This window comes from Strix uralensis, chromosome 4, assembly GCF_047716275.1.
Source record: "Strix uralensis isolate ZFMK-TIS-50842 chromosome 4, bStrUra1, whole genome shotgun sequence".
Classification (NCBI taxonomy): domain Eukaryota; kingdom Metazoa; phylum Chordata; class Aves; order Strigiformes; family Strigidae; genus Strix; species Strix uralensis.
In genome coordinates, this window is record NC_133975.1 from 10,455,438 (window position 1) to 10,479,844 (window position 24,407).

The following is a 24,407-nucleotide window of genomic DNA, read 5'->3' on the forward strand; positions in this document are numbered from 1 at the left end:
TAAATACTTCTCTGTTAATTTTCTGTTGCATAGAAATCTCCCTTACTGCAATTCAAACATTTCATTGCTTGTTCTGTTTGCTGTGGATACAGAGAACTGGCTCTTCCTCCCCTCAGTATTCTGATCTGTAAGTTTGGTGTCTCCCGTTCTTTCAGCCTTTCCTGGCAGGTAATATTGTCTATGTCTGGTAGTTGTTCTCTTGTGGCTTTTCTCCAGCTGTTCCTGTCTGGCTTGAAGACCTGTGTTCAGAATGAGTTGCAGTTGTCCCTCTGAGACTTACTGGAGCAGTATTAGGTGGAAGGATTATGTCATGTGTCACATAAGCTATACATCCCAAGGTAGCATTAGGTTTTTTCTAACAGTCTGACCTTGTTGACTCCTCTTTTGCATATAGTCACCTATGCCTATTTGGAAATTCATGGTGGTTCTAGCAAGATCTTGCTTTTTAGTTTGGTTATGAGAGTCTCAGTAATTAAGACTGTCACAAACATTAATCAAGTAAATCATGACATTTATTCTTTCTCCCCTGGGTAGCTGTGTCATGGAAGAAAGTTGTACTGGTTTGACATGGCTTGTTTTTGACAAAACCAAGGTGGCTGTTCCTCCTTTCCATATCTAAGTGCTTAAAAAGACTTGTTCAAATATATTTGACTAACTTTTGTGGGAGCTGAAGACAAGACAATATTATTCTTCAGGTGTTTGTGCCCTTCATCATCCATTTTCTTTTCCTCAGTTTTGGAAAGAAAGGGTTTATATAGTTCACCTTTTTCTAAGCTTCTGATATCTCAGGCATCCTCCATGAGTTTTCAAAGATAGGTTTATTGATTTTGAGATGGCTCAGAGGATTTCCTGAGTGACTTGGTTGAATTTTATCAGATCTAGCCAGTTTGGAAAAAAATGTAAATATGGCTATTTCCAATAATAGGTTGACTCTGGGTGGACATTTTTACCCATTTATTTGTGCTAATTGTGCTAGTCACCTGCTTGTAGTTGATTTCTTTAGTGAGGACTTGTTCTTCATTAATCTGTTTTCCCTCTTCATTCAGTAATGGACAAATTCTCTTCTTATTCGTACTGTACTGATAGAATGATTTCTTAGTAGCCTCAAGCTGTTTTGTGAGAATTATTTCATTTTGTGCCTTTAGCCTTTTTGATTTGTCCCCTGTATTCTGTTGCCATTGTCATGCTTGTTATTCCCTTTCTGTGTGCTTTTTCTGAGTCATTATTCTCTTGCTTTGTTTTCTGTTCTCTTGCTGTGCTTGGTTTTCTTGAATTTGTTTGTATCTATTGTGTCATTTGAGAATTAGCTCTTCCTTGCCTTAGACTTGCCTTCTGTGAGCTCTTATTTAGTGATGTTAAATCTGTCTCTTGCTGTTCTTCCTTCCTTTCCCTCTTCAGTAACCATTGACTTGACGGTTCACTTCCAATGAAACTGTCTTTCATTGTTTACTGTCAACTACTTCCTTCTTGCTGGCTACAGCTAAAGGAAGAGTCTCTGGTTGCTATCTGTGTTTTTAAAAAAGTAAGTTCCTTGAACTCTTGCTGGAGTTCTGCTATGTTCTGTTCCCAGTAGGTACCTAGGTTTTTAGTATTTCCTTGTAACAAGAAGTCCTATGCTTTTCTTTTAACTGCTCAGAAAAGGTCTCGTCTGTCTGTCCACCATTTCTGATGGCCTGTAAGCTTGCAGCTTGATAGCACTTGTGCTTTCCTCCTTTTATTATTTGTAGACTTCCAGTATACCTCTCTGCATTTGTGATGCTTACATCCTTTAGATACAGGAATTAATACTTCTGGGCATTTGGGTTTGTTTTGCTTTGGTTGGCTGGATTTTTGTTTTGATTTGGTTTTTTTCTATGAATTGACTGTATCCTCTTTGCTAGTGTATTTCAGCTGGGAATGGACTCATGGAGTAGACCATAGTCTTGATCACATTCAAAGAATTCTAGCTCCTTTTCTTATGCTTTGTACATTACTATGCATGCCTCTAAGACTGATGGATTGGTTGCTTGTTTCTTATGAACTTTGTGTGAATAATAACTTGTTTTTACTTTTAGGCTCTTGTTCAGGTTGCCCTGGCATATCATCTTTGGACTCTTGCTGTTTTGCTTGTGATCCTAGTGTAAAATATTCTTCATTCAAGTTAACAAGCAGGAAGAGCTTCTTTTGTGTGTTAATGCCTTGAAATCTTCTACATTCCCACCTACCAGCATGTGGAACCTCATCACATGATCAGAGAAGCCCAAGCTGTCCTCTGATAGCTTTTTCAAACACATGGGCTTGTCTGTGGGATGAGTTTGTGACAGCGTTAGATATGGAGGGCTGATTGGGAGCTTCTTATTCATTCTTGGTCATTGTTAGTGGTATAACTAGTACCTGTGTGGATAAGCAGCCATGAACAGTAGTTGGTGTGATGAATGAACACTGAACAGATTTCTGACACCTTCATGGTGGCACATATCTGCATCTTGGTTACGTGTGATATATATGATTTCTGCTCCTCTTAGGAGTTGCTCCAGACAACCACTTTTGTTTTCTGGGGTCTGAAGCGGGCAGAGAACAACTGGAGCAGTATGCAGCCCTAGGAGGGACCAGCAGACAGCTTGTTCTCTGTGGCTTTTTCTCTGATACAGCTGTTTAGCTGCCTTTGTCTTTGGCAGTCTCCTCATACATAGCCCTAAAGACATCGTGATCATGATGTCTCAGCTCAGCTGCCTCTTACTTCTCCTTAATGCCCCACCCCCCAAACCACAAAACCTGCACCCACACCCCCAAAACACCTTTCTAAGACAATCTGCAATGAAGAATTTACTGCACTGGATGTTTTCCTTATGATCTTCCTCAGTATAGGAAGTATAAGCAACTGTTCCTACAAATCCAGTCCAGGACATAGGTTTGGCTTGCTACCTGGATATAGCCCTTACATCTTTGGGTCAGAGAACATATGAGGGAGAGTTTTGGAGATGCCACTTTACTTTTTTGTTCTGGTTATGTACGTTGGGATCGTGGTTGGCTTCCTACTATTACCAGCCTTGCCTTTTGGTGAGGGATAGCTGAATAAACTTCCCTAGACTCTGATCTCCACTCCTTAAGTTGCAGCAGTAAATCAGATGCTTTGGTCAAAGGACTTCAACATATTTCCTCAGCAAATTTCTGGTCCCTCCCATAGTGGTAGTTGGTAGGTGAAGCATACCATGTGTTATGTTTCAGTAGTTTATTTCATGTGGCTATAAGAAATGTAATATGTGATGTATGCATGCATGGTGGACATATAGAGCTGGGCAGTGAGGGGTTAATGAAGTGGAAGGACTGAGGTAATCTGCTATGGATATTAGCTTAACCTGTGGTTTTATTAACTCTGTAGTGATTTGTTAGAAACATAACTTTTGGATGTAGTTCTGATGTTAAAGCTTACTTGCTGCATCCATCTTCTCCTGTAATTTTGCTGATTGCTCTTAAGTCTATCTAGCTATTAAACTAGGATTCTGATTCTTAGTGATTTTTGCAGAATTGAAGGGGCTTAGAACTGGAGAATTATTTCTCTGCCTTGTATTGTCTGTGTCATGTCCGAGTACAGCATATGCAATTTGCAGTTCTATTTCTCTGTTATGGGAAAAACATGGCTAGATTTAGAAATTATATTTGGTGGATCCTTCTGAAAATGCTCTCTTTCATGCATGGCTTTACTTAATATTTTAGGAGGTTTTGCTGTCAAGAATGAGTGTGCTTAACCTTTTTACCAGTTATCAAGTGAGGTCATTTTCTTGTACATAATTCCTGGAGTAGAGCATCTACAGTTGTGTCATTGAAGCTACATAGTCAAGTAATTAATTCCTAAATGTTGTCTTATGCATCTTAAACTTGCCTTTGGGTGAATGCTTCTTACTGTTCATAGGGAAAGTGCTGGCACATTTTGGTTTTTTTTGTTTTGCATAATCCTATTAATTTTATATATTTCTGTTCAGGATTGAAGTATAAACAACAGATTAAATCTCTAACAACTCTCTACTAGGAAAAAAATGTATATGCATGGTTGTTACCTGTCAGGGCTAGTTGAGAGAATTTTGGGACGTTTTAACTACCTGCTCAGAACACTTTTGGACATTGTACTGGGAAAATAAATGCTTGAATCATCTTCATTATTAGCTTTTGGTATTTTTTTTTAGCACATGTGGCTGCATAATTGCTGGAAAGACATGGAACATTTTTCTGGTCAGGAAGGGCAGAATCCTGGTAGGAGGTGGATTGTCTCTGTTCCGCTGTGTCATATTTGACTACCAAGAAGGGAAGCATTGCATGTGGAATATATGCTCCTAAAGAATTTGTGATGTGTGTAATTAAAACTAAATCTCCTTCCCTCCCTTTTTCCCCTGGAGAGCCTGGGTTCTTGGTGGCTGCACATCTGGGTATTTACAGACCCAAGTCTTTTTTCACTCAGGTCCAAGCTTGTCTGCACTTAAATGAGTTCTGTTGTTTTGTATACCTGCTGCCATTTCACTTGTCAACTAGGGAATAGCATTTAATGCTGTGCAGAAAACTCTTTAAATATAATTAATTACTATACTTCAACCAGTAAAAGATGTGATCTCCTCCTCCTCCCCTTATGGTTTAACATTGAATTTGATTTTAATTAGGTTTCAGGTTTTCAAGTTTGCTTTATCTTGCAAATTGTTAATACCTTTACACAAAACTTAAAATACTATTTTTTTCTGCTTTTTATTTTAAATGCAGTGTTAAAAGATGTGTAAGAGCTTTAGAAAAACTACTGTAATCAAATTCCCCTTCATCTCCCCTGCCACAAATATAATTTAAAAAACACCCAGAAGACAAAAGCAGCTCATGTATTATAATTCAGTTGCAAATATATTTGGGTAACTGCAAAGCTTTTTCATGTGAATGGTGATAAAAATGTGAAGGGATCTGGGCAGAATTTTTGGTACTGCCTATCTGTAGAAATACCATAAAATGCCTTTTCATTAACTGATTCAACTTCATTTGAAATAGATCCCTATCTTCAGTTCTGCTTCACATCCTTCATGCTGTGACTGATAGTCTTTTACTTCAGTTTGAATGTTTTCCAGGACATTTTGCTCTGCTTTCCCTGCCCTCGGTTTAATTCTTGTCTTCTGCCCACCCCCAGTGCATTCACAGAGAGAACTTCATTGCTTTGCTAAGCTAAACGAACCAGATCTCTTGCTGACGACCCTGTTTTGGCTGGCACGGTGTCTGTTCCAGTTAGTTGTTTCTTGAAGGTGGTTGGCCAAATGAGGTCTCCTCCAGAGGGCTGTGAAGCAGCACTAATACTTTCCAGTGTCTCTCGAAAACAGTGTGATGCATCTTGGAATCATGTTTCCTTTTCACAGTCTCAGGGATAAGCATAACCAAATCCTTCTCCCCACTCGCTTCCCAATTTTGATAGAGAATTAATCTCAGAAAGGATATTTGGTTGCAAACACAGCATGAGACACTTGTCAGTGTCTCTGACTTTTTTTTTTTAATTTCCCTTAAGATGTGGAATTTCTTGACTTAGAGCTGGGAATTGAAAAATTCTGACAGTTGGAAATGTGAAGTATGAATAATTATTTGAAAAAGATGAAAGGGAAGAAGTTACAGAATTATCAGTACAGATCATTAAATACACATGTGCACAGTGATGATATTTTAAAAATAACCAATTTCTAATAACATATTTTTCAGTTTACATGCAGTACCTCAGATCAATGCAATGCAAAATACAAAGAAGATAAGGATATTAATTGCTGCTGGCTTTAATCTGAATAAATGGTCTTATTTAGCCAAGTAATTGCTTGCACAAGTATAGGCATGTGTAGTTTCTTGGTTACACAATTTAAGAGCCGAGAGCCTCATATTTATTGTAGTTTGTTGGGTTTTGTTCTATTTAAAAACATTTTTATTTGAAAAGAAAGAAGATAAAATTACAAAAAAGATGAGCACAAGTGTATGTCAGGGTTTGCAGCTTTCTGATTTGTATTTCATTTTTTACTTCAAAACATAGGGCTTGGATTCTTCCTGTCTTCATGATTTCTTTGCTGAAGTGTCATTGGTTTAGTACACTAAGTAAACTTTAGTATTTCTGTGCCAAATCCCGTTTTAACTTCCTCCCTTATTAAGCTTAAATATAGATTTTTTTATTATTATTTTTTTAATGACCCAAATTAATGTTTTCTTTTATTCTGGAAGCAAATTTTTCCTCTATTTATGGTGCTATGAGGAACTGGTTCATTAGCTGAGGCTGCCCATTTGTACAAATAGTGATGCTTGTACTTTACAAAGTGAAGTTTGACAGTTGAGTAAAAATGAAGCTTTAGGCTTCTACTTCCTCCCCCCTTCAGGGCAATATCTTTCATTTATTGCAATACAGTGTGAATTTCAGTATGGTAGCTGATATATATTTTTCGAGTATGTGTTTTAGATTTAAGCATGGTATAAATTGTGATTCTGATAATTTTTAGTATTTTGTAGGATGAGACAGATGGTTTTAGGTTCAAAGGAAGATAAAATGACAAGACGGGACTTGCAAGCATAGGCACTTTTCATGGCATCGGGGATCTGTTGCTTTCTCCTGTATCGATCCTTCTCTGCTGGAAGGCAATTAACCATTAACCACCAGAGACTTCAGTCAGTGCAGGCTCACTGTGGCATTAATAACCGTTGCTTGGAAGCACACATCTTCCTTGAGAATGAACGTATGCAGGGCTGCAAGGATGGCTGGGGAGTTTTATCTTCAGGGTTGGGATAGCACTGCATCTAGTGTTTACTGCTTTTGAAAAAGTGAGGGTGACTTCTGCTTGTTTGCTTTTGAATGCAATAGGAGTATTTTTGTTCCCAGATGACGTGGATTTTCCAGCTTTTTGTCCTGGAAAACATTCAGTTATTAATTGTAAATGGGTGTATTGCTAGTGGGTTACAGGGAATTGTGGGAATGCTGTTAACCTTTTTGAGGTACCTTGGAAGAAAACATGAAATTTTTTTGGTAAAGCTTCCAGAGGATAATAACTTGGAAAGGGCCGATAAGAGCTTTCAACTGATTGAGGAAAACCAGTATTTGTGCATATGCTATAAAAACCCAGTATTCATCTGTTACCAAATTTCACGTGACTTGCCTGGATAGATTGACCTTGGGAGTTGCTATGCTGATGGCTTCTGCCTAGCTGCACAGTATTTTGTGTATAAAAAAAAGATTAGCTTGGTCCTTGAATCTATTCACATAGTATCAAATGGGGGAGTAGGGAGATTATTTTGTATCCAGCAGGGACTTCCTACTGAATACCTGTGCTTGTGGCTACCTAGTGGGAATGATCATGCTAATTGTCTGTGTTCCAGGGTTCCAAGGGTCTGTTCTCTAACTCTTTCCAGTTTCTCAGAAGGTAAGGAATGGCTCATCAGATAGAAGCAGCTGAATATATAACAGAAGAAAAGTGATGATAGAGAGTAAACAAATAAGCTTAAATTTGCTCATTGATTCTGAGTCCAGGTGAATTCTGTCTTGGATGATTTGCTACTTGCAGTCTTTAAATAGGGTTTATGCTAGATCATATCTTCTGGAAAAAGCACCCAAACAGGAGTTAATTCAGGAAGGTCTTTAGCTTTTTCTTAATACAGATTTCATGAGATCATGTGCCAGGCAGTGCTTAGATATTTTTCTTAAGTACAGCTTATGTAGGTTTGATTTCAGTGGTAGCATTCAACTGAGAGTGTCTACATAGCACAGCAGGACTTCTGGTAGGGTCTGGACACTTCATTCTACTAAGCAGCTGTGGTGTGGTGGGTTTTTTTTCCTTAGGGTATGACTTTGTAGTGATTACTTGTCACATCAGACTACTTTTTAAAAAGGCAGGGGGAAGGATTTTGTTATAGTGGTTAAGGTAGGAATGAATATACCCATCTGTAAGTTATATGGAATGAATAGTTTAAGTCTGTATCATTCAAATTAATGTCCGAGAAAGTAATTTGTCCTTGTTTAATAAAATAGATGAAAAACCTCTTCGAGTATAACCTTGCTTTAACTTCCAGTTAAAAAGTTAAGTGACTGTAGATTATTCTGTCTTATAATGAGATACAAATCAGAGTTTCATCTTTTTAATTTTGGTTTATGAAAGCTTCCTAGCTCCTGTAGAGATCATAGGTTTTTTGTGTGTGCTAACATTTTCATATTTTGGCACTATAACCTGTGAACTCCTTATTTCCTAACAGGTGCTCATTTCCTGAAGGATGTATTTTAGATTGATTCAGCTAAAAGAAAAATTGAATGTGCTACAGAAGAATGCGTGGGAGGGAGGGCACAGAATATAGATGTTGCTCCCTTAAACTCATTACAGAATAACAATATCTGCGTACGCTTGAAAGTACTACTTCAAAGTTGTCTTTTTGAAGTACTACTGGAAAAAATACTTTCCCAGGATAGTTTCAGGCACCTTCATTTGCCAGTATGAGCAGTCTAGCTCATTTCAGGTGGCTGTGTTTCCAAGTATAGCTTTTTGTGAATCCAAGTTTGATGGGTTTGTGGTTTGTGAATTTAAGTAGCTGTTTAGACTTTATTCTATTCTGATTACTGCGTTAGAGTAGATTATGTCTTGGCTCTGAGGACCCAAAGGAACAAAAGATGCAGCGGGAAAATAATCAGTTCTGTGTAAATCCAGCAGAAGCATTGCTTTTACCTATTTTCAGAGGACCTGAATTCTTAAAGAACTAGAAGTAGGAGGAAGACTGGTGTTCTTCCTATTCTACATTGTTTGGTGCTGTCTGATTTCCTTCCTCCCTGCTCTATTTTTAAGGCTTGTGTGTGTGGTCATACTAAAACCAAAACAAAACCTGGATTATGTATACTTTTAAAATTTATCTATATATTTGATCCGGCAGATGCTAACAGTGCATGACCAGCACTTTACCAAACCATGGAGGAAAAAAATGCTTTTCACTTTCTGCAACTACTAATATCATGCCTTATGTTGAAAAACAGGGCTGTGTACAGGTGACTTACCTCCCTCCTTAGCCTGCCCCTGTGATGAACCTGTAAATAGTTACATCTTTTAAAAATTCTTTGGCACAAGGTCTTGTTGGCTGAGTAATTTAGGCTTGAGTTTTAGCAGGAGGTAGTAGAGACTTGTCATCTTAGTTCTGGTTTAGGGTATCTACCAAAATGGGTGAGTCAGGGACAGCCTCCCCACCTACCCCCAACCTTACTCTTAACTCTTGCTAAACCACAAAGTATTGGTGTTTTTGAACAGGTACAGTATATGCCTTCTACTTCCACTTTTTATAATTCCTCTCCCTAGATTGAACATCTATAATAATAAAGGCTTTAACTGGAAAAAGTATTTCCTTTGAAATATTTTCAGTTTCTGTTGAAAACTCCGTTGACGTTTTGACTTGGTATCAAAGGTCCTAAGGGATTTCACTTCTGGAAAAGAAGCAAATCAGGTTTGGGATCTTGGGGGTGTGGGGAAAGGAATAATTTTGTTGGGGTTTTGAGTCGTTCATAGTAAACTTGCTTTGTTATCTATGTGCAAGGTAGGTTGAGCTTTCTAGATTAAGCCTCCCCACCCTCGACTTGTTGGCTCATTTGACATCAGCAATTTATTTTAGGAATAGCTTTTACTAAGCTATGAAAATACAGTATTACATTTACTTAAATCCAAGTGATAAGTTTCAATAATATGACTTGTTGAAGAAGGGAAGCCTTCAGAAAACCTGTCTTGCAGGTTAGTCAAATTCTGTAATGGTGTGATTTTTAGTTAATAAAGAAAACACTGGAAATCAATCTTATTACATCAAAAAGATTAAAATTGTAATACAAGTGTCACTAAAATTATTGAAGTCTCATAATGTCAATTATATATGAATATATGAATAATGAAGGAAATTACAAATAAGAAAATATTTGTTATATTTCCTAAAGAGAGATTTGTTTGGGGTCTCGTGCTACTGCTAAAATACAGCCTAAGTGAAAAGGAATAGGAACTATTTGGCTCATAATTTTCTGTGGAGATGCTTGGATAGTGAGTACCTAATTTTGAATTAATATGATGACTATCTATTACCAAATTTATCTTAAAAATTTTTAATAGATATATCTTAATATGTTGTTCCTAAGATGAAGTAATACCATACCTCACCTTTTGGAGGGCTAATGAGTGACCTACTTGACAAGGGCCTTGTTAGCTCTTTGAACATGTATTTGGGTTTGTAATTGAGTACAACGCTGGTGCTGTCTGCTCAGTGTTTTTTTCTCTTTTGCTTGTCTTTACAAACAAAATGAGTGCAAATTCTCAAGTTAAATGAATTATCTTTTCCTAGTGCCAGCATTGTCTCTCTTCCTCCTTCCCTCTTCATAGGTTATTTCCTGTGGTTAGCCCTTGAGTACATAATTCCCGCTGGCTAAGCATGACGGAGAGGGTGTGACATGATGAGCTAGTGTGCTTTACTGTCACAAGATTTCCAACCTGCCCTATCCAAATGTATATACACAATATCATACATAAATCAGTTTTAGTAACACAGTGTTGGTTATCATAGCTAGCTGATATATCTCACAGCTAACATGGTGTTCTGCAGCAAATCTGCTTCCACAAACGTCTTCTGTGACCGGGAGGGGGATGTGCAGTCATGTCGTGCTTAGCTTCTTGGCTGTCAGGTGGAGTCTTGGCTTATTTCTACTTCAGAACACTATGGTAAGGTAATATATTTGACTGAACCCTCTAGTATGATGTTAATGATTTCTGTTAAGTACAATAGTTATTGAACATAAATGCGCTGTGTATTAAATACCAGTGCAAGTAAGGTTTGAGTCGACATGTGAGCTGTATTGATGTGTGGTGCTTTCTGCCATCTGGAGCCTCTGCCAGGTTTCTCACTAACACTTCACTCTTGGCTGTTGTTCAACTTCTGGCAACTTCCCTTTCTCCTGCTACTTAATTATTTCAGATCTGAAAGATAGTTTGTCTATATTTGAGAGTAATATTCTGGGATTGTATTTCAAATTTTGGATATCAAGAGAGTCACAGAAGCCTTGTGACACTCCTTAGAATGCTTGTTCTTCTGCAGCCTTCACTTTTCTATATCCCTGATAATGGATGTAAAGATTTAAAGGTTCTCTGAAATTGCATGTAGTCCAGTAGCTTTTTAAAGGAGAACCAAGGGACTGGCTTCTTGCACCACTGACTTGTTTACGGATATGTTTTTCTTCACTGAAAAGTTTTCCAATTTCAAGAACCTGGGCTACACTAGAATAATGGAAGCTGGGCTGGGAAAGGATAACTTAAGTGCTATGAGTATTAATGCCCAGAATAGCATGCTTGGTAAAAGGGATTAATAGTCTGCAAAGTTAATCAATTGGCCTGATCAAATGTTGGCTGCCTTAATTATGGATATTTGAATTTTAATTATTATCACCTCGTCTTTGCTTGCTCTGGTTTCTATTTGGTACTTTGGCATCCTTAGTAAAAACAAGGATCTTTTTATGTAGGAAACCTTCACAACTTTCCCTGTTCCGTTGGTGACGTTTGCAATCAGTAATCGCTTTTTCTGTCAGCGTCTCTCCTGTAATACTGAGACTCCCTGGCAAGCATGTGTTAGTAAGTATAGTGACACTGAACAGAATGCAGTTAGAGATGTGTGATTATCACATCAAAAATTTAGATGTTTATAATGTCAATTTCTTAAGCAAAACACTCTTGCTTCTAAATCAGAGAGGGGTACTATGGTAGTTGGTTCATCTTTTATCATTATAGTTAGTGAAACTATTTGGTGGTCTTTATTCACATGTGCCCCATCCCCACCACCCCAAAGGCTGCTGCATCACACTAAACCATGACTGTGTTTAGAAGTAGGAACCTCCAAACTTTTCACTGTTGCCAATAGAACATTTACCAATTTCCAAGCTACTGCTTAAAAGGTCTTTGTAATTAAATTTTGTATAACTGATGGCAAAAGAACTTTTTCTTCTCTGAAACAATAATAATAAACTCTGATAGCTGCTTGAGTTTCTTCAGTGTTGCCATGCCAGTGAACCTGGAAATGTGTTGTGTATTGCTAATTATTTTCCTGCCTGTTGGGCATGCTAATTTTGCATTCTCCATACTCTATTGCTAGGAAGAAAACTCTTATATTTAATCTTTTTTAAAATACCATTTTTGTATGATTTCCTGAAAGGGCATGTCCTCTTTCTGCAAAACCTCTAGTACTTTTGGGGTTATTTTGCAGTGGAAAAATAAGAAATCTTTAGACTTCTATCTTACCTTCTATTAGAAGAATTTCCTCTTCACCTGCCACCTTGGTGTCAGACTTCCATGACCACCATGGCGAGGGACCGTTCATCACCTTGGGCTAGCCCAGCTGCCTCTCACTGAGGGCAGCAGGCCCAGACATGCTGTGTCAGAGGGCAGTTGTACACTTCTTGGCCATGTTGCTGTTGACTATAAACATACCCATAACTGCAGTAGTAATCCTCTCCGAGAGGATTCCTCAATATAGTTCTGGCTGATCATTCATCTGATTCCAAGACCCCCCTGGACTGTTTCTCTCAGTGTTAGACCACCCTTAACAAGAACTACTTTCATGAAAAAATGATGGAATACACTGTTTTTTGTAGGGCAGGTGTTGTTCTGCTTTATTAGGCATATGCTTTGTTTTGCTTTGGTTTTGCAGTAGTTGATATCTTGCAGGGCTTATGGTATTTTGATGGGTGAGTTTGTTCTCACTTTCATGTGGTGCATGGAACTGGTCTGTCCAGAGTGTAGCGAAGACAACCTTTTCTGTGAGAAACCAAACAGTGCTTTGGTTAGTCTCTTGGATGGGTACTTCCAATGCTTTAAAAACCATTCATGAATTTCTTAAAGTACAGCAATTGAAAAATAATCAGCGTGTTAAAACAGATGAAATCACATCGGCAAGAGTGATGACACAGCCAAGTAGATCTCTTTGTTTGCTCTTCCTTTGAAAAACTGGCCTGTGCCAGATGTTAACTAGGTATAATGTGGACTTAAAAAAGGATTAAGGAAGGAATAAGTGTTGATAGTTTACTCATGGCTTTTACATTATAATATCTATTCAGTGCTGTAATATACCTTCTGCAGAGGCTGTTGTTACTGCAGAGACTACAGTCACTACTGCCAGTGTTCAGGAGCAATGTTTAAAGTGAACAAACCCCAAAGCCTTACTGTGCTAGAGGTCTTGGCCAGCTTACTGTCCTGTCTGACAGTGCTTGGTACTAGATGAATGGAGAAGAGAACTACAGTCAGTGTGTAGACTAATCCTCCTCCCATGTGCCTTTCCCAGGTATTACCAGTTCAGAGATGTCCTGCATCAGATTTTGTTTGCTACCTGCTGTTGAACCTCTCATGCGTTTATCATCATTCTTTCCCCTCATCCACGCATTTGACTTCTACAATGGTTTATCCTTAAATCAGTTGGGGTTAGGGAGGAAAGATCCTAAATTTTCACTTACTGAAATCAGATAGTTTCCTATCTATTGAACTGAAGGCATAAAGAAATCTTTCTTCATATCTGCAAATCACTTAGGATTTTGTAAGTGTCACTCATCTGCCAGCAGCAGTTCTGTGACCAATTTAGCTGTGCCTGGGAGAGAAGAGGAACAGCTCAGCCTGCGACTGGAGAGCACCCAAGTCAGAGCTTCACTTGGGCTGTGGGGAGGGAGGTCTCCACTAGCGAGTGCGACTTGAGACTGCTGCCTCCCAAACGGCGTTGGGCGACAGCGGTGGGAAGCGAGGCAGAGCTGTTATGTGAAGCTGTAGAGCAATGTCATAGTGTGCTCGCTGACTGGAAGTGTCTGAGAGAAGGCTTAGCACAGAACAGCTGTGGCAAATGGGTTTTGGCATAAAAAGTGTAGGCAGGAGAGCAAGTGGCATAGACAAGACATCTTGATGGGTTTTGGTGGGGGCAGCCAGGGTTAAGTGCAATACCTTTCTCTAGTGTTGCTTGGACACTTACAGAAGAATGCGTTGTTTCAGATGTTTCAACAAACTTAATTTTTCACCTCCCTATATAAAAATCAGGAATTTAATTCGAGTGGTGTGGAATAACCTTGTTTTATTTGGACCTTGTAGACTGAAGTGTAGAATAAAGTGTAGCCTTAATCATCTCTTGCCAACATGTTTTTTTTTTTCCTAGTTTGTATCTTTAACGTGCCTGAGAAAATCAGTGCGGTATTTTCTAACTGTTTTCCCTCAGGAGAAATTTGATTAAATCCTGCATCACTTTTCTGTGGAACTGTTTAGGGTTCAGTGATGATGAGTCAAATCTAAATTTTCTTCCTATGTTGTTCTTTTCCTGAGCTCTCCTGAGACCTTGCATCACTCTCACTTTCATGATGTTTGTGTGACTTCACCAGGCTTCAACTGTGAGAAAGATGGGGGTTTGTTGTCTAGTAATATGCCACCCAGCCCACTGAAGGGCTGATTTTGATAGTGACAGGCTATTGGAGCAGATTATGGCAGTCTTTGAGTGCTTATGTTCCAATTGCTCAACTGGTTCTTCAAGGTCATTCAGGTGAAATCAAGGAGTATAGTTTAAGCTGTGATTCTCACTTTCTTCATACTTTCTGGTACAAGTTATACCGTGCGAAGATGGTGTATGCCTTATTCTCCAGAAAATTAACATTGTAGAGAGAATGAGTTAATGTGGCAGCAGCTTGCAAGAAAAACAGTATTTCCATATATCTTGTCCATTGTAAATAACATTTATAGAAAGAATGGAAGGATTTTCACCCCCAACCTGCCACTTTCCATTATGGTGAAGAATACATGCAGAGATTCCCATGTTCCTGATCCAGGTCAGCCTTCCTTCTGGCACTTATCTTCACGAAATAAGTTTTTAAAACATGAAACTTTAAAACCATTGAAAAGGATACTCAGGACTGTAAAAATAAGGGTTTTTTTATTTAAAAAAAAAAGTAAGGATTGTCCAGAAGTGACAGCTGTCTAGCTTGTCACTTCTACTTTAAATCTCTGCACGCTGAATTATATCAGTCAACATATGGCCCAGTAACTAGATCTTGTAAGGTCCTTCTGCCATTTTCCAGTCTCTTTAGTAATATGAAGAATTTAGTGCTATTAGTGAACTTTGTCATCTCAGGCACTTTCTTGCTACAGACTTCAGATAACTGCAGTTTCTTAGTTTTCCTTTGAAACTTAATAAATAAATAATAAAAAAAAACCCCAACATCATCTGCTCCTCTAGTACTGACGAAGTATAAAGCAAGCATTAACATACTGAAGTTATTAGTGCAACTATAATGTCCTTGAGCTGCTTTAGGAGTCTTGGGCTGGATGTCATCTGCTCTTGGTGGCTTGCTAATTTTTGAGTTGTCCATTTGCTCCATACTTTTTTCTAGCAGTGCTTTGCTTTGAAACAGATCCTCTAATGCATCTTCTGTAAAGAAGCCTTTCACTGGGAGAATATCTTTAAACTCTTCCATAGAGAACATGAAGATGTGAAAAATAAATCTGGTGTTTTTGTCACGACCTTAGCTTGTTTGAGCATTTTTTTAATGCATCTATTTGTTTGTTTACTTTAACATTACAGATCCTACTGCTCCTTGCTCCTTAAGTGCCTTGAAAAAGGATTTAGTTGTAGATTTTGTACTTTTTTTCCCCTCACTTCCTTAAATTATTTGCGAGACTCTCTTTTTTTTTTTTCTCTCTGTTTTTAGCTTGCTATTGTTTGAGCCCCATTTGGACAAATTCTACAAGATTCTTATAATGTTTTCTCTAATATGCTATATACCCATCTCCTTCCCTTGCCTGTCATGTTGTTATTCACCCTTACTTAAGTCCTTTATGTGATTTTTTTTTTTTATGTTTGCTCTAAGCCTCACATACAATGTCTTAATCACATTGCCTACAGACACTTAATTTTTGATGATTCTCTTTAAGTTTCCTCCTATTTATCCAACTCTTTTATTTAAATTTCTTGGTGTTTGTTCCTCCTGTAGATATTTAGGTCACTACTAAATTCTGTGGGGTTTACACTAATATTTTGAACCAAATTCTGCACAGTGCTTAGGATCAAGAGATGCCTTTCCTTTTTTTAGTAGCACAACAACTCATTCCATGAAGCAGTTGCTCCTGATGTTCAGTATTTTGTCTTGGCTGTGACATTTAGTGGATAACGGAAACCTCCCACTGTTTTTGTCTTTGCTTTTGTAACGTTTCTGACTCCCTTCAGCTTGGTCACTCAACATTTGCATGTTTAGATGTGACAGCTCCTGCATTCTCGTTATCACTGTCTTGAATGTAAAGAAGGTAAATATGCTCCCTTAATGAACAGGTAATGTTTTTCGATAAAGTTGTCTTTTTTTAATTTTCTCAAAAAAAATTTTTTGAGCTGCAGATAACTATTTGATTCTAAACTTTCTTACTGGTTTCTCTCTTCTTGAATGTGCATGCCAGTAACTGGTGGACCTCCAGTACTGGAGGATTTCTCTTCTTGGTGAAGAACACTTTTTTTAATTCAAAAGACCTTTTATTTTTTTCTACTTTTTGGAAAGTGGCTGTATAAAAATAGGGAACTTGTTCCACATCAGCATTTTTGCTCCCATGATTTTAGATTTGAGATGCTTGACTTGCATATGAGGGTTTTTTTCTTAGACAGCTACTCTTGATATTTTGATACCCCTAGCATAGGGTATGTAAGTGAAGTTGTGTGGATTCTTATTTCTGTCTTCTATAGCAATGAACTGAAGACCGTTTTATCCTCCACTTCGCCGTTGAAAAAATCTGGCTGAACACAATGGCTTTGCAATAATCTCACTGGCTCTGTAAAGCAAGCAGTCCATAATTCTGGGGAGGTGTAAAACTGAAGGATGCTCCTTTGTACTGGAGGACGCTTCAGTTTGAGAAGTTTCTGGTTTGGTAGCAGGGTAAAAATATTTTCTGAACTCTAAATCCAACTCACAAGATGTGGGGGTGCCTCATTATATAGGCTGTTTTTTATTGCAGTCTTTAGAGTTGTCTTGGAAATATTAATTCCAGGCAGTAGTAGGTGGAAAACTGGAGAGCAAAAGAGGGCTAGTAAAAACATGTGAAAGGTGGAAGAGAGGCATGAGGTAAATTATATCTGAAAGAGATAAACCAGTGTTTAAGAAGAGGGAAGATAAACAATAAAATAATTGACTGACTTTATGTCCTCTCTTCCTTTTTTTTTTTTTAAATCAAGTGCCTTTTCTTCAAGTCAGTGTGATCTAGGGCTCTTCATTGAATTTGTATTCTGTTTTAACTTTACTCTTGTTTTAGTGTCCTCAAATAATGCTGTATGAAAACACTTGGGGCTTGTGAAAGGCACTTCACTGGTATCTGGTGTAGTCTCTGTTAACACTTGTGGAGAAACATGGTATGGAAGAGACCTCTGAGAGGTTTCTGTGTGAATTATAACCTGGGGCAGGAGAAAGGCTGCTGTGGCGGAATAGCTGAATGCCTTTTGGAGGCTTGCTGTGGAAGAGTCTTCCTGGTTAACACTGCATATTTTTCTAAGCAGTATTGTATTCAACTTTCAAAAGGCAAGAATCTTTGGTAATTGTCTCGATTCACAATAGAAGTTTAAAAGCTAAATGCAAACAATCAAATACAGAAGGAAAAATGTCATTTTGCTTATGACTTTTCTTTTTTCCTGTATCAATTCTTTCATCTTGGAGTTGCTAATAAAACAGCTACAGTGCAAAAGTTTAAAATACGTAAATTGTAAACTTTTGCGTCTGTAGAACTTCTATTACAAAAGAAAAAGGGCTTTTCATATCTGCAGTCAAACAATTATTCAAGCTTCAAAAGCTGTTTTATCAACCCTCAGATGCAGAGGAAGGTTTTGTTGTTTAATTTTTTTAATGCTCTTTTAGCATTAAACTCAACTATTGTAACCAATGTACTATTAATTTTTTTCCAGGTTTCGCTAAATGGTACACAGTTTACAGACAGTTCTGTTGGATCAGAGTTCACAGGTGTTTCTCAGGTATGTGCAGACAAATTTTGTGCATGTATATGATAGCAGAATTATTTACTAACAGGAGAAGGTATTAAACAGTATTAAAGGTACTAGAGAACTCTTCTAAAAGACTTCTGTTTGAGATTGGGACTTGGCTAACTGAAGTCAGTTTCTGATGACTTCACTATTCAAGCTTTAAAAAGCAGTGAAAGCTACTATTTCTAAAGTAAAACTTTATTGTTATAATAAGCTTGAAATTGGACATAGATGTAAAAAAAACCTATGCAATTTTATGGTAATAAAGTTATTCTTAGAGATAAATCTAAATACATAGCAGAGATGCAGTTATTTCTGTTCTGGCTTGTCCTACTTCCAGCTTTCGTTTATGAATGCTATATCTGAACATGTTTCAGAGAGAAAGTGAGACTGGGTGTTTTCTTTCAGAGATGCATCACACATTTTTTGAAGCCTGACTAGTGGAAAAATATCTTTTCTCAAAATGTACACTTTGATTACACTGAAGACACATACAAATGTATATATAATTCCAACCTTAACTAATCCAGGAAGAGTTTACTGCTGCTCTTGAAATGGTCACATGAACAGTCACTGTGTTCATCATCTTTTAAATAAATAACTCCAATTCATAGCTTCATTTTAGTATGACAAAGCCATAACAGGAATCTGAGATGCTTATGATCTAGATTTTGTCCAGATTCTGTGAATTTTCTTAGAAATAAATTGCTTAGAAATTTTCATTCTTAGTAGTTGATTTGCATCGTGGTCCAGGAACCAGGTGCTTTCATTTGAACTTCCTATCTGTCACAAATATGGGCCCAGTTGGGAGATTACTCTTGCAAAAGAGTGTCAGGTTGTCTTAACTTCTGAACCTCTACATTTTTGTGCTCTGCTTTTACTACTTGTTGGAAGATGTTCTGCAGATGATGTTCACAAGAATTTGCCTGCAATAGCTATGAAGATGTCATCGTCGTTCCAACAGAGACTTAGTCTAGCTTCAGAAAAACTTATTTTAACAAGGAAACTTTCAGGACTAAGGAGATGAGCATGGCCTCCTGCATGCAGGTTTTAAGCATTAATAAGATCTGCAGTTGAGTGCAGGTCAGCCAAGAGGAATGTCTAATTTCAGAAATCTGTTCCTGCTTGTAGAGCCAATAAGGGGATGGTTCCAGCCTTTCAGGAGGCAGCATGAGTTCCCTCATGAGAATATTTTCTGAAAACCTGCAGTAGACACCTGGAAAAATTGTGTGGTTTTTTTCTTGCCTTAATGCTTAGGTGTGAGTTCTTGAAGTGCATCAGTAAAGATGTTCTTAGTAAATCTGTTAACTTAAGGTTCTCATGAACTTCTGAGAGATAAGAAGATACTTGTGGAGATGAATTCAGTGTGTCTCTTTGATGTCTAGAATTCTCAGTTTTTCTTTCCATATTGCTGAGCGTGTCAGTCTTATAGATGCAAAGAACACAAAAAATCAGTTTGTAATGCAGTGCTGTTTTTCTTCAGATGTCAGTAATAGGGAATTGAGTTGTTGTTACTGTGAAGAGAGTTAGTGAATTGTGTTATAGATTCAACTAGTCCTTGGCTCTAAAGAACTTTTAACCTGTGCTTGTGCAGTTCAGCCCTACATGATCTTTAAAGCAGTATATTTGTTAGTATTGAGGTTGAAGCAGTGTCTAGAGGAATGCTTGAATGACTTATTTAAATTTGTCTTTCCTTTGAAAAAGATTTTAACTATTTTGAGGCTTACATAGAAGATCTTGCTAATTAAGGCAGAGCTAGACAAATCTGTGATTCCGCCACTACAAGATGTTTTGTTCCATTCATTATAACTTTGCTTATGTCTTGTAAAGTTGGGTTCTGTTTGGCTTGTGCTGCTTGACATGTTTTTAAGTATCGATCTTGGTGAATAATCAGTATCTCATGGCTGCACCATGATTTCAGGCACAGTAGCATCTTGGAAGAGAAAGTTTTGAACTGCCTCTGTCCTCATAAGTTACCAAGTGTACTTTATTCCATAGCCAATAGTGGATTTTAAGACCCTACCGAACTAAAACCGAGTTAAGCTTTTATTTTCTGAGAAGCTTAGCTGAAAGTGTCCTTGTTTCAGTTAGCATTGAAAAAGGAGGTGATGCAGAACTTTGAAGAGCAGTTATTTTCCTTTTTATCCCTAAGAATGACAACAGTAAAAGGAATTGTACTATTGCTTTTTTATTTTACTTACTAGATTATTGCATGTAGGCTGAACTATTTTAGAGGGGAAGGCTGTAGTCAATGCTCCCTGAAAACATTGCTTTTAAAATGGGAATCAGAATTGTTTGCCACGCAGATAGCACTGCTGTGTTTGATCTTGGGACACTCCAAATAGTTACTATTTAATGATGACTGTTAAAATATGGGTTGTTTTGGGTTTTTTTTTAAATCTCAGAATAAGTTTTTCTGGTATGTATTCAGTGAATACCTATTAAAGTTACCTATTAAAACATTTATTTCTAGACACCGTTTACCTTTGGCTTGGGCCAAAGGGCACCATATACAACTGGCGAGCATTGTCTTCTTTGTAGAAGTGAACGAAAAGATACTTCGCTTTCAGAGAGCGGAATAAAAAATTCTAGCAAAACAGCACTTTCCACATCTCCAAAAGCAAACAATATGCTGCATCTTCCACTGTGGGTGTGTCCAGACTGTCGACGAACAGTCGAAAAGGAGGAAAGGCATGCTACAATAGAGCAGTCTCTTGTGGTAAGTTGAAGTACTTCAGTTTAGTAGACTAAGGAGAGGTATGTTGTTATAGGCTGAATGCTACTTTGCTTTGGAACCACTTAAATGCTTAGAAAGTATTTTAGGAGAGTTTGAGTTGGTTTTCCTATGAAGTAAACTGAACAGGCAAGTTTTTCAAAAATGAGGAGTTCTGATAATGAATTTTGGATTTTTGAGTAGAGCAAGGCTTGGATTTGTTTCTTGCTGGGGTTTTGCCCTTTCAGTTTATTTCATCTCAAACTTTTTCCTTTTCTCCTTTACTTAAATTCTGTTTCTTCTACTTTTACTAATGCAACTTTAATCATTACACTTTTTTCCTGTTCTCTGTCTGCTCATGTGTACTTCCCCCCCTTTGTGAGGTAAACTCTGAATTTTCCTTGTTCTTTCAGTAGTGTTCTTGAGTCACTGCACTTGCACTGCCACCTTCCTGTATGAGTCTGAGTTTTGTCATCTTTTCTTTCCTGTATTTTTAATGAAGAAGCACAACTTCGAGTAGTATGCACATAGCAGTTTCTTACTCTGTTGTAGCACTGCAAACACTGATTTAATACATGGTGCTACTATTTCAAGTTGTGATTATTTTCTAAATTAGGTGTTAAAATCTGTTTTCAAATGGGAATTCAGTCTCACTTAAGAGCTGTGCTCAGTGTAGCAGAAAGATACAAAAAGTTCGTTGACAGGTCCAGCAAAACCCCATTGGAAGTAAACTCTGATGCTGTACTGCAGAACCAAATCTTCACAACTCATCTGGGAAGCCACACACTTGCGATAATTGGAAGCATTATAGATTCCAGCTGACATCTCCTTGTAGAGAGCTAACAGACTGTGCACATGCCCATAGGCACATACAAATTTTTATTTCAGTAAACAAATCAGTGTTAAGAAAGATTGTCTTTGTATAGCATATGTTGTTAAACTCATGTTAAAAGCACAGTTAACATAGGTTTCTGTAAGGAAAATTTGAGACTATATCACTTCTATACAACTAGTGTTTACTGATATTCTTGCTATTAACAAGGGTTGGTAAAATTAATCAAAAGAGATTACATCTAAGGGAATTATACTGGTAGTCTGATGGTAAACACATCCTAGTGAGTTCAGAACACAGCAAGACTGAAGCACATTACTGTTCAGTTGAGTCAAAATTTTTTACTTATTTAAGCTCTGTTTTAATGAACTAGTAAAGAAAGTAAGCGTACTACAAGTGCGAGGAAGGCAGGATTTGCTTTCTAAACATTTTGGTAAGTTATAGATACTCCAGTTAAAATAAAAATTGACAGTATTTTTTAAATTTTGCAACTGCTTTCTTATTTAAAGAGGAATTTTTAAAAACCAACAGTGAAAGTATTTTCCAAGTTGGGAAGCTTGACTTAAAAAAAGCAACTAAATGGATTAGTTGGCTAGTCAAATTAGAGAAACCAGCTGGGGAAGAAAGCAAACCGAGCTAAAAAAATCATGTTAGCAGTCACTGCAAGACAGAGTGTAAGTGGTGTTTGCAATAAGTGCTCCTGTGTTCAGGTTGCTGTTGCCCTCAACCTAGCATGGTTTGCCTCAGCACCATCCCCAGTAGCTGGTCTTGCTGTTGGCAGCAAATGCATGCAGGTTTGTTTTGACCTGCATCTGCATCCTGCTCCAGGATCTGTGGTGAAGCACAGGAACCCCCTTCAGTCATGTTCCTAATGTGTGAAAGGTCTATGCCTCATGCCACAGAAAGCTGGCAACCTGGGGAGGGTGCAGGAGGGAAGTATGGTATGTATTTGTGCCTGGAGCACAGAGAAAGGAGAGAAACTGGAACGCAAAATACCAGCAGCCTTGGGAGAGAGGTTTGTGTCATCTGCTAGTACTGAGTAGCACTGTACGCAGCAGAGAGCATCCATTCCCAATGACAGCAGCTTCCTAACATCCATTACTATGAAGTAGCATGTCTGACTGTTACAAACAAGGAGATTTTATGCTTTTTGCTAGAAGGGATTGTTGAACTACAGAAGTCAAACATGCTGTCAAATAGAGACTGAAGAGATATTACTAGTTTATGATTAATCATGGAATGAGCAAGCCTTTAGCTTAGTGCATTGTTTATGCTGGAGTACATAAAGGTGATAATTATAACCAACATACTTTGGTTATTAGAAACGAAACTATATTTACATCATTGGTTTTCTCAGTCCATATCTTGCATTTATTATGCTTTTTGAAGGTAAATTCTTTGTGCCTGCTTGAGTGTCCTCCCAAAATACGTTCAGCACTAATAATTGCCACATTGATATTTGCCTACCTATTAACATTTCAGATATCTGCCCTAAACTGAAGGCTAACTGTATTTTTGCCTTTCAGAGCCAAGACTTCCTTTTGCACATGCCCCTTGGAAACAGCGGATCACAGCAGGAATCTGTAGGAGGAGGAAGAATAACTGTTGGTGCACAGACAGTGCCTGCTGCAGACCTTAGCAATTCCTCTCCTTCAGACATAGCATGCAACTGTGAGGCGTGTAATGAGCGCAGGTAAGAACTGAAGTCAAACTCAACAGCATGGTGGCTGTAGTCAGACTGTCAGCAGTGTTGTCGTGTATTTGTTGGCGCATGCTTAAACTCTTTAAACAGTCTATCTGACAGTAACAGTAACTTATGGATGGCAGCTTCTATCCAATTTTATACTTTATTTTAGGCATGTACTTTATTTTAGGCATTTTCAGATGTACATTGTTTTTCCTGAAGAGCATCTTCAGAATAGTAGGAATCAATACACCTATGCAACGTACAAATAGAGAGTAATTATTTTTGTCATTATTTGCAGAGAAAATTCAGCAGAGCCTGAACGTGAGCCTCAGCAGCTTCAAAATTACTGGTCAGAAGTAAGATATATGGTTCGGTGTATATATCGCCAAGCTGGGACCCCTTTGGCAGATGACCAAGACCAGTCTTTGGTACCAGATAAAGAAGGAATGAAAGAGCTGGTGGATAGGTATAGCAGTTTGAAAAATACCTATTAATTGCTAAGAGGATTTTTTAAGATTAGTTTTTAAGTAGTTTGGAATGTTGCTTTTTAATCGAACGTTATTTACCATCTGTAAGTCTGATTGCTTGGAATGATTGCCTCTCCACTAGAATGAAAAGTCAGAACAGTCAATTCTATTTCATGCAGGATTTTTAAATGCTAGATTGAATGCATGGGAAGCTATTAAATTTATATGGTGTTTGCAATATTAATGTATAATTATGGAAGGGTCCCAAAATATTATTCTTCAGAAGGCCTTGAGTTTATTATTAGTAAGTAATGAGTATTGTTAGTAAGACACTGTTTGGTTTGAATTGCCCCACATGAAAATCTTACCTTGTCGAGCTAACCTGGGTAGTTATAGTGCTTGCATCTTACTGTAGTTGTAACAGGTAGAAGAGACTTTTTCAAAAGAAAAAAAAGGAAAAAAGAGGAGTTTCATCTCGGTTTCTGTCTAACTGAAGGTGTGGTCAAGGAATAGTTGATCTCCTTAGTATATTAAGGTCTGACAAACTGTAGTTCTTATGTGGAGTTTCTAGTTGAAGCTAAATTCTGGCAAGGTAAAAAACTTGTGAAAGATTATAGTCATCTAGCATTGCTGTTTAGATGACTATACCCTGAATCAGCCTTAATAGATAATTAAATAAGCTTATTGCACTTCTGTTATATAAAAACTGAGTGTTTGGTTTTG

General features: G+C 37.7%; 1 protein-coding gene across 4 annotated transcripts in view; it reads left to right on the forward strand.

Moving 5' to 3' along the window:
• FAM193A (family with sequence similarity 193 member A) overlaps positions 1–24,407 on the forward strand; it is a 79,349-nt gene that overhangs the window by 13,842 nt on the left and 41,100 nt on the right. For 3 of the 4 annotated variants that reach the window (XR_012628622.1, XR_012628623.1, XM_074865616.1), the window contains exons 1-3: positions 20,477–20,704; positions 23,057–23,223; positions 23,516–23,683. Coding sequence is in view for 2 of the 4 variants with exons in the window: in XM_074865616.1 (XP_074721717.1) it covers positions 20,615–20,704; positions 23,057–23,223; positions 23,516–23,683 (425 nt within the window). In the remaining 2 variants the exon portion in view is untranslated. Of the gene's footprint in view, positions 1–17,910; positions 17,977–20,458; positions 20,705–23,056; positions 23,224–23,515; positions 23,684–24,407 lie in introns of those variants that run through there. The other variant, XM_074865617.1, reaches the window with a different exon arrangement.